The sequence below is a fragment of the Marasmius oreades genome, chromosome 4 (assembly GCF_018924745.1).
Source record: "Marasmius oreades isolate 03SP1 chromosome 4, whole genome shotgun sequence".
NCBI lineage: Eukaryota > Fungi > Basidiomycota > Agaricomycetes > Agaricales > Marasmiaceae > Marasmius > Marasmius oreades.
The window spans coordinates 1,408,600-1,419,937 of NC_057326.1; the positions used below are offsets into that span (position 1 = coordinate 1,408,600).

General features: G+C 47.7%; 5 protein-coding genes across 5 annotated transcripts; 3 read left to right on the forward strand and 2 right to left on the reverse strand.

The window, feature by feature from the left end:
• Positions 1–68: 68 nt before the first annotated feature.
• Positions 69–2,529, forward strand: E1B28_007260 (uncharacterized protein; the record flags this gene model as incomplete). The annotated part of the gene is made up of 2 exons (XM_043151982.1): positions 69–275; positions 332–2,529. The coding sequence occupies exons 1-2, from the start codon at positions 176–178 to the stop codon at positions 2,527–2,529; spliced, it is 2,298 nt and encodes a 765-aa protein (XP_043010064.1). The 5' UTR covers positions 69–175.
• E1B28_007261 (uncharacterized protein) lies at positions 2,248–3,990 on the reverse strand. Its single transcript, XM_043151983.1, has 6 exons — positions 3,941–3,990; positions 3,844–3,890; positions 3,546–3,784; positions 3,211–3,461; positions 2,811–3,148; positions 2,248–2,751 (listed from the first exon to the last, which is right to left on the reverse strand). Exons 1-6 carry the CDS (start codon positions 3,953–3,955, stop codon positions 2,727–2,729), a joined length of 915 nt encoding a protein of 304 aa, XP_043010065.1. The 5' UTR covers positions 3,956–3,990; the 3' UTR covers positions 2,248–2,726.
• A 3,853-nt stretch (positions 3,991–7,843) lies between these two features.
• On the forward strand, positions 7,844–8,346 carry E1B28_007262 (uncharacterized protein; the record flags this gene model as incomplete). Its single annotated transcript, XM_043151984.1, has 2 exons — positions 7,844–8,155; positions 8,209–8,346. The coding sequence occupies 2 exons, from the start codon at positions 7,844–7,846 to the stop codon at positions 8,344–8,346; spliced, it is 450 nt and encodes a 149-aa protein (XP_043010066.1).
• Positions 8,347–8,505: 159 nt separating this feature from the next.
• Positions 8,506–10,056, forward strand: E1B28_007263 (uncharacterized protein). Its single transcript, XM_043151985.1, has 3 exons — positions 8,506–9,507; positions 9,559–9,748; positions 9,812–10,056. The coding sequence occupies exons 1-3, from the start codon at positions 8,622–8,624 to the stop codon at positions 9,825–9,827; spliced, it is 1,092 nt and encodes a 363-aa protein (XP_043010067.1). The 5' UTR covers positions 8,506–8,621; the 3' UTR covers positions 9,828–10,056.
• A 249-nt stretch (positions 10,057–10,305) lies between these two features.
• Positions 10,306–11,307, reverse strand: E1B28_007264 (uncharacterized protein; the record flags this gene model as incomplete). The annotated part of the gene is made up of 1 exon (XM_043151986.1): positions 10,306–11,307. The coding sequence occupies one exon, from the start codon at positions 11,305–11,307 to the stop codon at positions 10,306–10,308; it is 1,002 nt and encodes a 333-aa protein (XP_043010068.1).
• Between the last annotated feature and the right edge of the window lie 31 nt (positions 11,308–11,338).

Genomic DNA, 11,338 nt, shown 5'->3' on the forward strand with positions numbered 1-11,338 from the left:
GTTGCTTTGACTTGTTATGGCACCCGGGGAAGCATGCGCCCACGAAGCTTTGAAAAAGTGCCATTCTCGCTGCGACAACTACCGTCTCTTTAACTTTCTATTCTTTACTAAACTTCAAAACACAATCTATTGAACATTCTAAATCGTCGCTGAACTTTCAAGCCAATTTCTATTCATGCCATCTGATGAAATCCCCTGCATCCCTGGGAAGAAGGATGATCCGAAACAAATTGGTGCATGGAAAATGGGGAGGACGATTGGGAGAGGTTCTTCCGGTTCGTGTTTATATCTGACAGCACGAGATTCTGCTCAAGACATATATCGACTACAGGAAGGGTCAAACTGGCGAGACACGCCAAAAGTGGACAAATGGCAGCAGTCAAGATTGTCTCAAAGAGCTTTCTGTATTCTCGTACTGAATCTCTAGATGAAGCCGCATCTGAAGCCGAGTACAAGGAGCTCTCCCTGCAAAGAGAAATCATCGTCATGAAACTCATCGAGCATCCTAATGTTATGCGGCTCTATGATGTTTGGGACCTTCCTGATGAAATTTATCTCATACTGGAGTATGTTCAAGGCGGTGAACTCTTCGACTATCTATGTGAGAAAGGCCGACTTCCTGTCTCAGAAGCGTTATCCTATTTCCAGCAAATCATACACGCTGTTGACTATTGTCATCGCTTCAATATCGCTCACAGAGACCTCAAACCCGAAAACATTCTCCTCGATACCGACCTTAACATCAAGATTGCAGATTTTGGTATGGCGATCTTTCAGTCGGACGCCATGCTCCGTACCTCTTGTGGGAGCCCACACTACGCTGCCCCTGAAGTCGTTTCTGGTGGGTCTTATGATGGTACTAAGGCGGATATTTGGTCGTGCGGTATTATTCTACATGCCCTTCTAGTTGGTCGGCTACCTTTCGATGACGAAGATTGTGAAGTTCTACTGCAGAAGGTCGGACAGGGAAAGTTCGAGATGCCCAGGGATATACCGCCTCTCGCTCAAGATCTTCTACGAAGAATGCTCACCAAGGATGTCAGAAGACGTATCAACATGACTCAGATCCAAGCCCATCCCTTCTTCACCTCCCAACAACCTAAATTATCCCCGCAGCGCATGCCCGATCTGGAATTCATTGCTCAGCCCTTGGGATCTTCGGACGATATAGATCCAGAGATCTTCAACAATCTTCGTACCTTCTGGAAGGACACCTCAGAAGAAAGTCTCATGTTCAGTCTCAGGAGTTCGGAGCAAAACTGGCAAAAGGGGATTTATTATCTGCTCTCTGAGTACCGTAGGAAACGCTTAGAGGACTTTGACCAGCGCAAGGAAATCGCCCGAAATGAACGACTTCACCGTAGAAAAACGCGGGCAGCCAAACGCGTTGCGGAGAAGAGGATTACTTCTGAGCAGGAACATGAAGGCGATGTGAGACCCTCTCCTTCGTCTCTTCCTCCTCGCGATGGACCCCCCACGCCACGCAGGGCATCGCGAGATGGACGAGTGTCTACATCTTCTAGCAAGTCTACCATTGGGCGCTATCCATTGCAGCCAACACATGTGGGGTACGGTATTCATTCACCTCAGACCAGTATCATGTCCCCGAATCTTGCGCTTATGAACGAGATCATCAGAGATCGCACAATGAGGGTCGACCCCAACACTTCGCCTCATACTCAAGCGGCTTCTCTTGCGCTCGCAGTCATAGCTGACGTATTTAACGACAACTCTGAAGATCCCACCAAACCGTTGACCATTCGACGCAAGGATCGCCCCGAGCGTCCAACCATCGACACCGATCTTATCGATCCCGCTGACAAAGAAAATGTGGATGGTAGTTTCTTAATCGTGGACATCGACAAAGACTCCCCCAAAAGGACGTCATCTTTACGCGACCAGCCACAGAAACACGTTCACCTTGTCGAAGCCAGCGTCCAACCACGTAGACGGCGATCTAGGCTAAAGAAACGACGAGGTTCACGTTTCTCTTCATCAGGCGAGGAATCTAATTGCTCCTCGTCGCCATCACCAACGACAAGTCCCTTCACTTACACCACAGATTCACCCCCTTCCCCTGGTTTTCCTGCTTATCCGCGAACGAAGTGGTTTGCAAATGTGTTCAGGTTCAGGCCGCTTTCGTACACCCTAATGTCGACTCACAATATGTATACAACGAGGAATGATTGTAGGCGACTGCTTATGGATATGGACGTTCGTGTTATCCTGGAGGATTCTGAACGATTAGGTGTTTTGAGGTGTAGGATGGATGAGAGTAATGATCCTGCTGGGGAACTGTTGAAGGCGACCAAATTCAGGGTGGAGTTGCGGGAAGGCGATACAGGTCAGGGCGATAACGTGGGCCTGGTGTTGGTTCACGAAGGAGGGTCGATCGATCGCTTTAAGAAAATCTACGAAAGGCTGAAACGGGATTGGCTTTTGGATGTTGTTGGGAGTAAGACGCCCGAGCAAGTAGCAGAACATCTCGTTGGGAAGGGAGAAGCACGGTTTCTTACGATAGCGATATGAATCGGGGATGTTAGAACGGATTACTAGTGTTCCTAACCTATTATCTCTGTACCACCACCTGTACGACAATTGTACTATCTCTCACCACCCCCCGCTCTCTCAAGAAACACACTCATCAAAAGGTAAGTAGATTTTATTAGCAAACTGCACTCAGTTGTTGTACAAACCATAATTTGAGAACAGCCCAACGAACATCATCACCGAGCCACCATCGTCCTTCCGCTAAACGAAATGTAAGTAAGAATGAGATAACTTGTTCGGTAAAACAGGAATCTACGAACCTGACGGTCTTCTTCTCTGTGGACGTATTCTCCTGCTTAGCCCTGTTCAAAACCTTCTGGAATTCAGCGGCCCTATGCCTCATCCTCGAGTGCATATATGCCTTGGAACACTTGATATGGTAATGCAAGTAATCCCGGAAAAGCTGTACATGGGATATAGTCGTTGCAGTAACAGAAGAATTGGAGAAGTGTCGAGGGAACAGGACGAAAGTCACATATCCAATGTCCTCAGACTTAGGAAGGTTGAGGTGTCGAATTTCGAGAGGCGGGTCTCGGTTAGAGTATAAGACTTGAGGAGCGTTTTGAAGAGCAGGAAGACGTCGTGCATCGACAAATTCCTAAAAAAAATATATCAACACAACTTGCGTTTGTAGTGATTAAGTGATGATTAAAAACGAACCTGTAAGAAGACCTTCCCAAGAATCCTATCTGTCTCGTCCCTAAACACAGTCGAGAAAATAACAGTCACCCGATCATCTGCTGCCTGTATGTAGATAGCTTCCTCGTCTCGATAATGGATCTGCATCAACTCTCCCTGTCCAGCATTCGCAGCTTCCAACTCTTTCTGATTCTTGAATCCCTGCTCGAACGGTGCAGCAAGAGCATTGCGTTTGAACAATGCAATGGAGTTTATGAATGCTTCACGGTCCTCTGCAGAAGAAAAAACGAAGGAGGAAATGGTGGATATTCAGGAATTTGCCTTCACACCCGAGACAAGAAGTTCATAACACGTACCTGCACCAGCAGGAACCTGCTCCAAATCGATTTCCATACTAACATTAAACCCTGCCTCCGCTTGGTCTCTCAATAACGAACCGTATTCCCTCCTCAACACGTCCAAAGCACCGTACTTCACCAGCTCGTCCCAGCATCGGATGTGCATCGAAAGTAAAAGTAGTGTTTTACGTTCGGGAGTCGAGAGGCGAAATCGGACTCCATCGTAGTCTACGAAGGATACTTCTAGTGTAGAGGGCCTTGGGTTATCCACAGATTAGTCTAAACAACCTGACTGCATAGAGGAGATTTACTGTACTTGTTGAGTTTATCTGCCAGCGTAGTCTTGATTATGACATTGTGAGCCTAACGAGCGTTGTCAACCTAGAATGGGATATCATTTCTTCAGCGCTCACTTCTAACAAGATCATGGTCTGTGAATGTAAAGTTCAATATGAAGTTCGTCGATGACCCGCCTCCAGTCCAGCCCTTTTGTGCTTTGACCCATTTTTGGAGATGGATTCCCACCCTGCCACATACCACTTGTTCGCTATCTGCCCTCAGAACCAGTCTCGCCACAATTTAAGCTATCCCTGAAGAAACGTATTTTCTCAAATTTGAACTCTCCGGAACCGCTAAAAGTTGATCAAGGGCGAAAGGCATCAAACCTTTCTATTGAAAGAACAATTTGAATTGTAGGATGACAGCCTCGAAGCGACCCACCGTCGTTCGCAGTATGAAGCCCGCTATACATGCCATCTGTATCTCCTCGATGGGAGAAGGGTGATATACGCCCGGTCAAATCTCAACAGAACCGCGTATCTGTACTACAAGGTCAACACAAAAACAGCTCACCAGTGTTTCCCAGTCCTAGCGCTGGAATACAAACGACTACAGGATTCCCAGTGTAACACGAAGAAGTCTGCAAAGTCGATTTCGTCATCTGTGACAGGTCGGAAGGCCCACTTTCCGTCACTGCAACCACCGGTGAAGATTCCAATACCGAATTAAATGCCTCGGAAAGAACCACTCGTCCTCCATGTCCTTCCGAGGCATTATAATTGACCCAAACGCGTTGACGGCTAGATCGTACCCTTTAGCAACCGGTAGGACCAAGCGTGTAATGCGAAAGGAGCGGATGTAAATGACAGCAACCTAGAAGCCCGAAGAAAAACATACCTATACCCAGAAATCTATGGTTAACAACCGCAACCGCAAACTCCGGAGGAGCATTGGTCGACTTTCCCCTCCTCCGGATTACACTTCAATTTTTAAAAAACGGATCCTGATTACCCCCCTTCAACTCCAAGAACTTACTACCGCACGGACCAGGATGATTCTTGACGCGCTCTGCAAGCCTCTTCCCACTATACCTCTTCGAGTCTCCAGTCCAACCGTACACCGCAGAGCATTCGCCAGACCAGTCCCGGAACATATAAGCCCGGGTGGATTTTTTCCCAATTTGACAATGATCAACGACAGTAAACCAATTGAAGTATGCGCAGAAGGCACGGTCGAATATCCGCCGGGAGCTAAAACTTATCGACGTAGCCTTTTGCCGAAATACCAGGCATCGCTAGGATGGTACTATCTTCGGGACCGTTCTGTCCGTAACCTTCTGTTTGGATGGGTGGGCGTTATCAAGAAACCACGATCAGAGTTAAGTGTTCATTGACAGTAAAATTCAAACAACCGTGACCCCCGAGAACTCACTTCCTTTTCCAAAAGCATAACAGAGGATTTCCATAGTGCGTCTCTTCGAGGCGATGCACAGCAAGTTTTCCTGCTCCCGTGTCAGGTGAATACACACTACACAAAACTTCCTCGGGGGAAAAAGGGAACTGAAGGGATCAAAAAGCGTACTACCAATGTACCAGCAGCCTCGTCATCTCACAGTTCTCCCCGGTTTTGATTAGCTTGATCGCGGTCCTATTCGATTCACCAAAAGGAAATATATAGAAGGATGGCTTAGTATTGAGGTTAGATGTAGATGACTGGGAACTTACAGTTCTGCTTTGTCGTCTACACTTCCTCGGCCCAGATCCACGTTCCTAGGAGGAGAAGGGATTAATAAGAAAAGGCCGTGACGTTAGCTTGTCGGGGGGAGGGGGAAAGTTTGAGGATGACAACAAAACTTCGGAACAACTCACGCCATCAAAGTAACCGAATCAGGTGGATGAATCCACTGATATAGCGTGTTGTAATTATCGACCGGTACGACGTCCTGATGAGTAGCGTTTTGTCTTCTGGTGGGTCTGGGCCGGGACGATCTTTCCGGTCGAAAACGAGAACTGTATTATTATTATTATTAGGAATTTAGATCCTTCTCAGGACCCCGCAATTGGATGCCATACGGTGAACCGGAGGGGGGTGTATCTGCGATAAATTAGCGAGTCGTGCTCGACAAGAAGTAGGGCTCCAGGTGAATCTCATTCCAATAGTAACCAGTAAGCCTACACAACGGGAAACATCTCCTCCAGATACACATGAAATTCCCGGAACACGTCCCATCTTTGTCCCATCAAGTTATCAAGTTATCCGTCAGCCTGTAAGAAGGCATCGTAGGATTCCGTCCTTCAAGTTGCGTGTGGGTTTCCTTCCAGTCCAACAAAGAAGGTACGGTACTCGAATACTGGGCCCGCCAAGATTTGCTTCAAATTCACATTGATCAGTTTGATGCAATTCATCCAATCGTTCATCTATCTCACCGTGGGAAGAGAAAAGCGGGGATACTTTTGAATCTTGAGGCCTCGAGGACTTAACTCACTCTTGGGTTTCAACTTCGGAATCAGAGAATCCGGATCTCGGTGGTAGGGGAGAAGTAGAAAATTCTGGGACCGCACGTGGCGACGATACGGTCGTGTCTGTCGCGACTCGCGGTGTTTTCTCTTCCTTTCGTCTTACTACTTTCACCCATTTGGTGTGATTCGTACGTTCAACTGCAATCGTCTCGAGTCAAACGAAGGGGATGTGGGAAATATTGGTGTTCTTGAAATTTAAATTCAAACCAGAGCCCAAATTCCAATATTGGGAATTCCGGTACTTCTTGAACAGCGCCCGGCCCGTAAGAACCCCTTCACGAACGAATAAACAACTAGGCGTCTGCAGCAGACACTAGGATATCGGTTCCCAAATGATTCTTTCAAACTTGATTCTCGGACAACGATGGACATGGGCTCGCGTTGACATGGCACTCATTCGGAAATCGGTTGCGACAGCGTCGCTCAAAGTTCAATCTTCACCAAGGAAATATACCGGTACCGGTACCGGACAGTTCTTGATCAGAGGAATAAGCTAAAGCGAGCTTGTCAACGACCTGCTGCCAGAGGCCTCGGGAGATGGTGCGACCCTTCGGATTCAAACAGCTGAAAATCAACAACACTTGTACACTGCAATAGTATGCACTCCGTCTAGAACACGAAGACGAAGGCGAAGATGAGTCTCTTCCCGCCAGCAAGTAACACTATCATCGCGAAGCAATTGATCGAACTCGACGAGGGGATTTGGGAAAAGCATATTTTTGAAACCTTCCATGGGAAACTGTATGATCCTCTCAAGTAAAGCGCAGTGTTGCCCAGCTCTTTACCTCGGTGATACTGCGAGTCAATGGAGAGGAGTCTTTTTTTTTTACAGAATTACAAACACAAACCAGGTTGAAGCTTAGCGTTGCCGAGTATGGAAAGAAGAAATCAGGGGACAGGACCTGGCAGTGACGTTCGCATGCGCATTCGATTTCTAGAAGGCAATAAGTTGTACACGTAAGGTTCGAGCTCCAGCTAGTTCGCGGCCAGCCAGGGTTCAGGAGGGAACCATTAGGGATTGTATGAATGATCTCACATAGAGGGGAAAGTCTGGTGAGTCAAAATCTTTCCAGAAACCTTTTTTACGAGCATGTTTGAAGAAGAATGTGCATCGAGCATTAAGGAGTTCACGTCATTTGATGCATAGTGGTCAGAGCAACGCGTCGACGTGGAAAGTTCATAGTTCTTGAAGCTTGACTACCCGCTCGAAAGTAGAGGACGCCAAAGGAGGTATAGGCGGAATTGAGAATTGAGAGAAAAAAAAGATACTTGTGGTGTGGCGTTCGATGGAGGAGTTAGACAAGTGTCCCGGGAGCCTAATGGAGTTTGGATTATCTGTTGAAGGCAGCCATAGGGAAGAAACCACAGTTACCTGTACAGAAAACCTCGGAGCGTGGTGTCTGTATAAAAAGATGGTTGAACATGGTCAGTAATCTTCGTGGCAGTTTTCACTTCCTTACACTCGTTTTTCCATTCCTTTCATATTCCGCCATCCACCCCGCACAGACAGGACAGCCAATGTCGGGACCACGACCACAGCTGGACTCTCAAGCATTGATATACCATATTGACATTCTCCTTTTCGCTCTTACTTCACTCCTTGTCCTCCTGCGTCTCCCTCGTTTCCTCGCAAGACTCTGGCGATTTTCAGAGTGGACTACCGGGCATTGGCTTAGCAGGAAGGTTCTTGCTGAGCATCCTACCCGACGGGTTACTTTCCACGAATCATCTTCTCCTGACGATCTGTCGACGAATGACAACCATACGTTGACGATGGAGAAGTATGCCGAAGCTGAGCGGGTTTCGAAGAAAGGTACTCCAGTCAAATTGGTATATCCTCCCCATATTGGCTCGACGACTAGATTGCTACGGCCGCTTTTAAGTGTTTTACACGTCCGTTGGATACCTGGATTGTCGATTTCCCATTCATGCATTATGGTCGTTTACCTGTCTGCGCTGATCTATCCGTCGGTCTACAAGACGAACCTGTTCACGGACCCCGTAAGATTTGGGTGGATTAGTGTCGGCCAGCTTCCATTTTTGTTCTTGTTTTCGACAAAGAATAGCTTGTTGGGTTTGTTGATGGGGGTTGGTTACGAAAAGGCAAGTAGTCATGGTTGTGTTCAAGTTATGATGCGGGCGCTTATTCTTGTTCTAGCTCAATTTCATGCACAGATTGGTAGGGCGTCTCATTGTCATCGCTGCCAACATCCATTCAATTCACTATCGTGAGTGCCCCTGAGTGTCTGGCCATTGTCTCCGTTCCCTGAGACTTATAGTAGTCTACGTATGGTCTATGGCTGGCGAATTTCGCCATCATATCCTCAAACCAGCCGCCTGCTGGGGAACTATCGCTCTCGTGTGCCTCAACTGCCTCTACTTCTTCTCATCATCATTCTTCCGCACTCGCTTCTATCATTTCTTCATCACAAACCATATACTATCAGCTTCTCTCCTCCTTCCCGCCATCGTCCTACACAAAAGGTCTTGCACTCCTTGGGTTTTAGCCGCTTTGATCATTTACATCCTCGACCTCCTTCTCCGCGCAATGAAAACCCGCATCACTACCGCTAGAATACGCGCTCTACCCCAACTGGGACTAACCCGTGTCGAGATCCCAGAAATAAACGCTGGCTGGCGTGCTGGACAACACGTTCGTCTACGAGTCGTCTCTCGCGGTATGGGTCTCCTCGGTTGGTCAGAGATACATCCCTTTACCATCGCGAGCTGCGCTCAAACCCCTGAAGGGATGGTTTTGATGTGTAAGAAAGCTGGTGACTGGACGGAAAAGCTTTACAACCTTGCCAACCGCCTTTCCTCATCGTCGATAGAGGACGGGCAAGGACAGGGCACTGTACGAGTCATGGTCGAAGGTCCCTACGGTGGAACAGGCCACCGAATGTTCTCCTCTTTTTCCGCTGCCGTCTTCGTCGTCGGTGGAAGCGGAATCACCTTCGCTTTGAGTTCCATACAGGAGATGATCAATGCCGACAACGCTGGGAACAGCCGAGTGAAGGTTATAGAGCTTATCTGGGTTGTTCGAGATCCTTCCGCACTCCTCCCTCTACTTCCAATCCTGATCTCTTTCGTACGATCAAGCGCGTTTGCGCCGTTGCGGATTTCAGTGTTTTACACACGGGCATCCATCGGGAAGTTTCCGTTCCCGGAAGAGTTCTTTAAGAGTACGCGATTATCGCTGAGTCCTGGGAGACCAAAGCTAGATTCCGTTTTAGAGGCTTCTGTGGGAAGGATGATTGGACCGGATGCGCATGCACTCGCAAGCGAGAAAGACAGAGATGGTTTGTGTGGGTTGGTCATTGGTGTATGTGGACCTGTTCAACTGGCAGACGGCGTGTTCGAAGCCGTGGGGAAAGTCGATGGGACCAGGAGAGACCTTGTGGGAGGAATTGAAGTGCATGAAGAGTAAGTGCAACCCCTTTTCACAGGAAAGAAAAAACAAACTCATGAACTTTTGTGATCCTGTAGAACGTTTGGATATTAGATTTGATGTAAAATACATCCTGTAACAACATACCGACGTTGACCGTCACAAAGTCCCCCTTTTGATACAATCCTTAGCCAATGAAGCAAGCTTCCCCTGGGCGATGTATGACCTTGTACTATTATTCATCGATATCGATAGAAATCAATACAACATGACTGTCGGGTATTTTCAAACTTCAATAGTGAGCAGTGGAATAACGGGTAGGAGTAAAGCAAGCGTCGTTGTGTAGTCTGTGACCAGAAAATTTTGCCACGGTCCGAAAAACTTCCCGGTTACAGTCACGAACACGAAGTCCATTTTCCAAATCTTCCTCACCTTCTTGATCCCATTCACAAGGACCAGAGAACACTGCCAACTGACTCAGGGCTTAATTCATATCCACACAAGCGACGAGTCTGAAATAATCTATGTTCATGTGCATGTGGGTATACGCTTGACTACTGAACCAAAACTACAAAACATGAAGAACCTCCGATCAATCTTGTGCTTGCTGTCGTCTGCGAAAGACGCGCAAGACGCGCCTCAGAATACTCTTTGAAAAGAAATTTCGAACGCGCATATTTTCCTTGTGCACTGGCCAGTGCGCTTCTTCGATAGCACTGGAATCATCGACTAGCGTGGCGCCATCCGCATTTTTACTTTCCGAGTCAAGATTCCAGGTGTCTGCCTTCTCATTATCGGCTTGTAATTCGTCTCCATCAAGAACTAGAGGTGGCGAGTTTATGCTTGGAGAGGAAGAGGATTCGGAAGTCGAAAAGACAGGTGTCTGCCAAGTCTTAGTGACGGAGGCGTCCTTCCAAGCATCCTGCTCAAACAATTCAAGATTGCTGTATCCGCCACAAGCCTCAAGTAATTCCTTCGCGACCCCGCTTGATGTTCCAAGCACCCTCAACTTCCGGATATGTGTCATCGAATGGGGCGGGATATCGAATAACTCATAAGACCGGCTTTTAATAGCTTGGATGACCAAGGGATCGGTATCATCGCTATACGAAAAGCCGAATTCCAACTCTTCGATTTGGGGCGGGAGGTAGAGGAATTTGTTGCGAGTAAAGATGGTTTCCATGAGGTAGTTCTCGAGGTTGAACGAGATGCGGCGGAGGGAGGGTAACCGGTCAGGAGACATAAAAATGATATCCAAGATGGCGTAGATGACTAGACCTAAAGGTTGGTCTTTTTCATTCTCCGGACCGGGGAGGAGGGCTTTGTTCGAGTGCTGGATGGTTATGGAGTGACAGAGCTGGTCGAGCAACTGCAGATGGAACGTTCGAGTATTGCCGAGGAGGAGATCAATGAATTGAAGTCCGTGGGACGAACTGAGGATGTGAACGTCCCGGGAAGACACACGAGTAAAGATAGCGTTCCATGTTCGTGAAACGAGTAAAGAGGATTTGATAAAGGCAGCTCGTTCAGAGGGCGAGAGAGGGGACGCCCAGAGAGTAGAGATGATTTCCTGACAAAGTTCGGTGGGAAGCATTGTGTGGATAGAATTCAAGTTGAGGTAGTAG

Excerpts from the sequence above, each read along its gene's own strand:
- E1B28_007263 (XM_043151985.1), top strand. The coding sequence starts at position 8,622 with ATGGCTGGCGAATTTCGCCATCATATCCTCAAACCAGCCGCCTGCTGG. Across the intron at positions 9,508-9,558 it reads CCCGGAAGAGTTCTTTAAGA|AGGCTTCTGTGGGAAGGATG; the intron begins GTACGCGATTAT and ends ATTCCGTTTTAG.
- E1B28_007261 (XM_043151983.1), bottom strand. Across the intron at positions 3,149-3,210 it reads TTGGGAAGGTCTTCTTACAG|GAATTTGTCGATGCACGACG; the intron begins GTTCGTTTTTAA and ends TATTTTTTTTAG. Across the intron at positions 2,752-2,810 it reads ACAGAGAAGAAGACCGTCAG|CGGAAGGACGATGGTGGCTC; the intron begins GTTCGTAGATTC and ends CATTTCGTTTAG.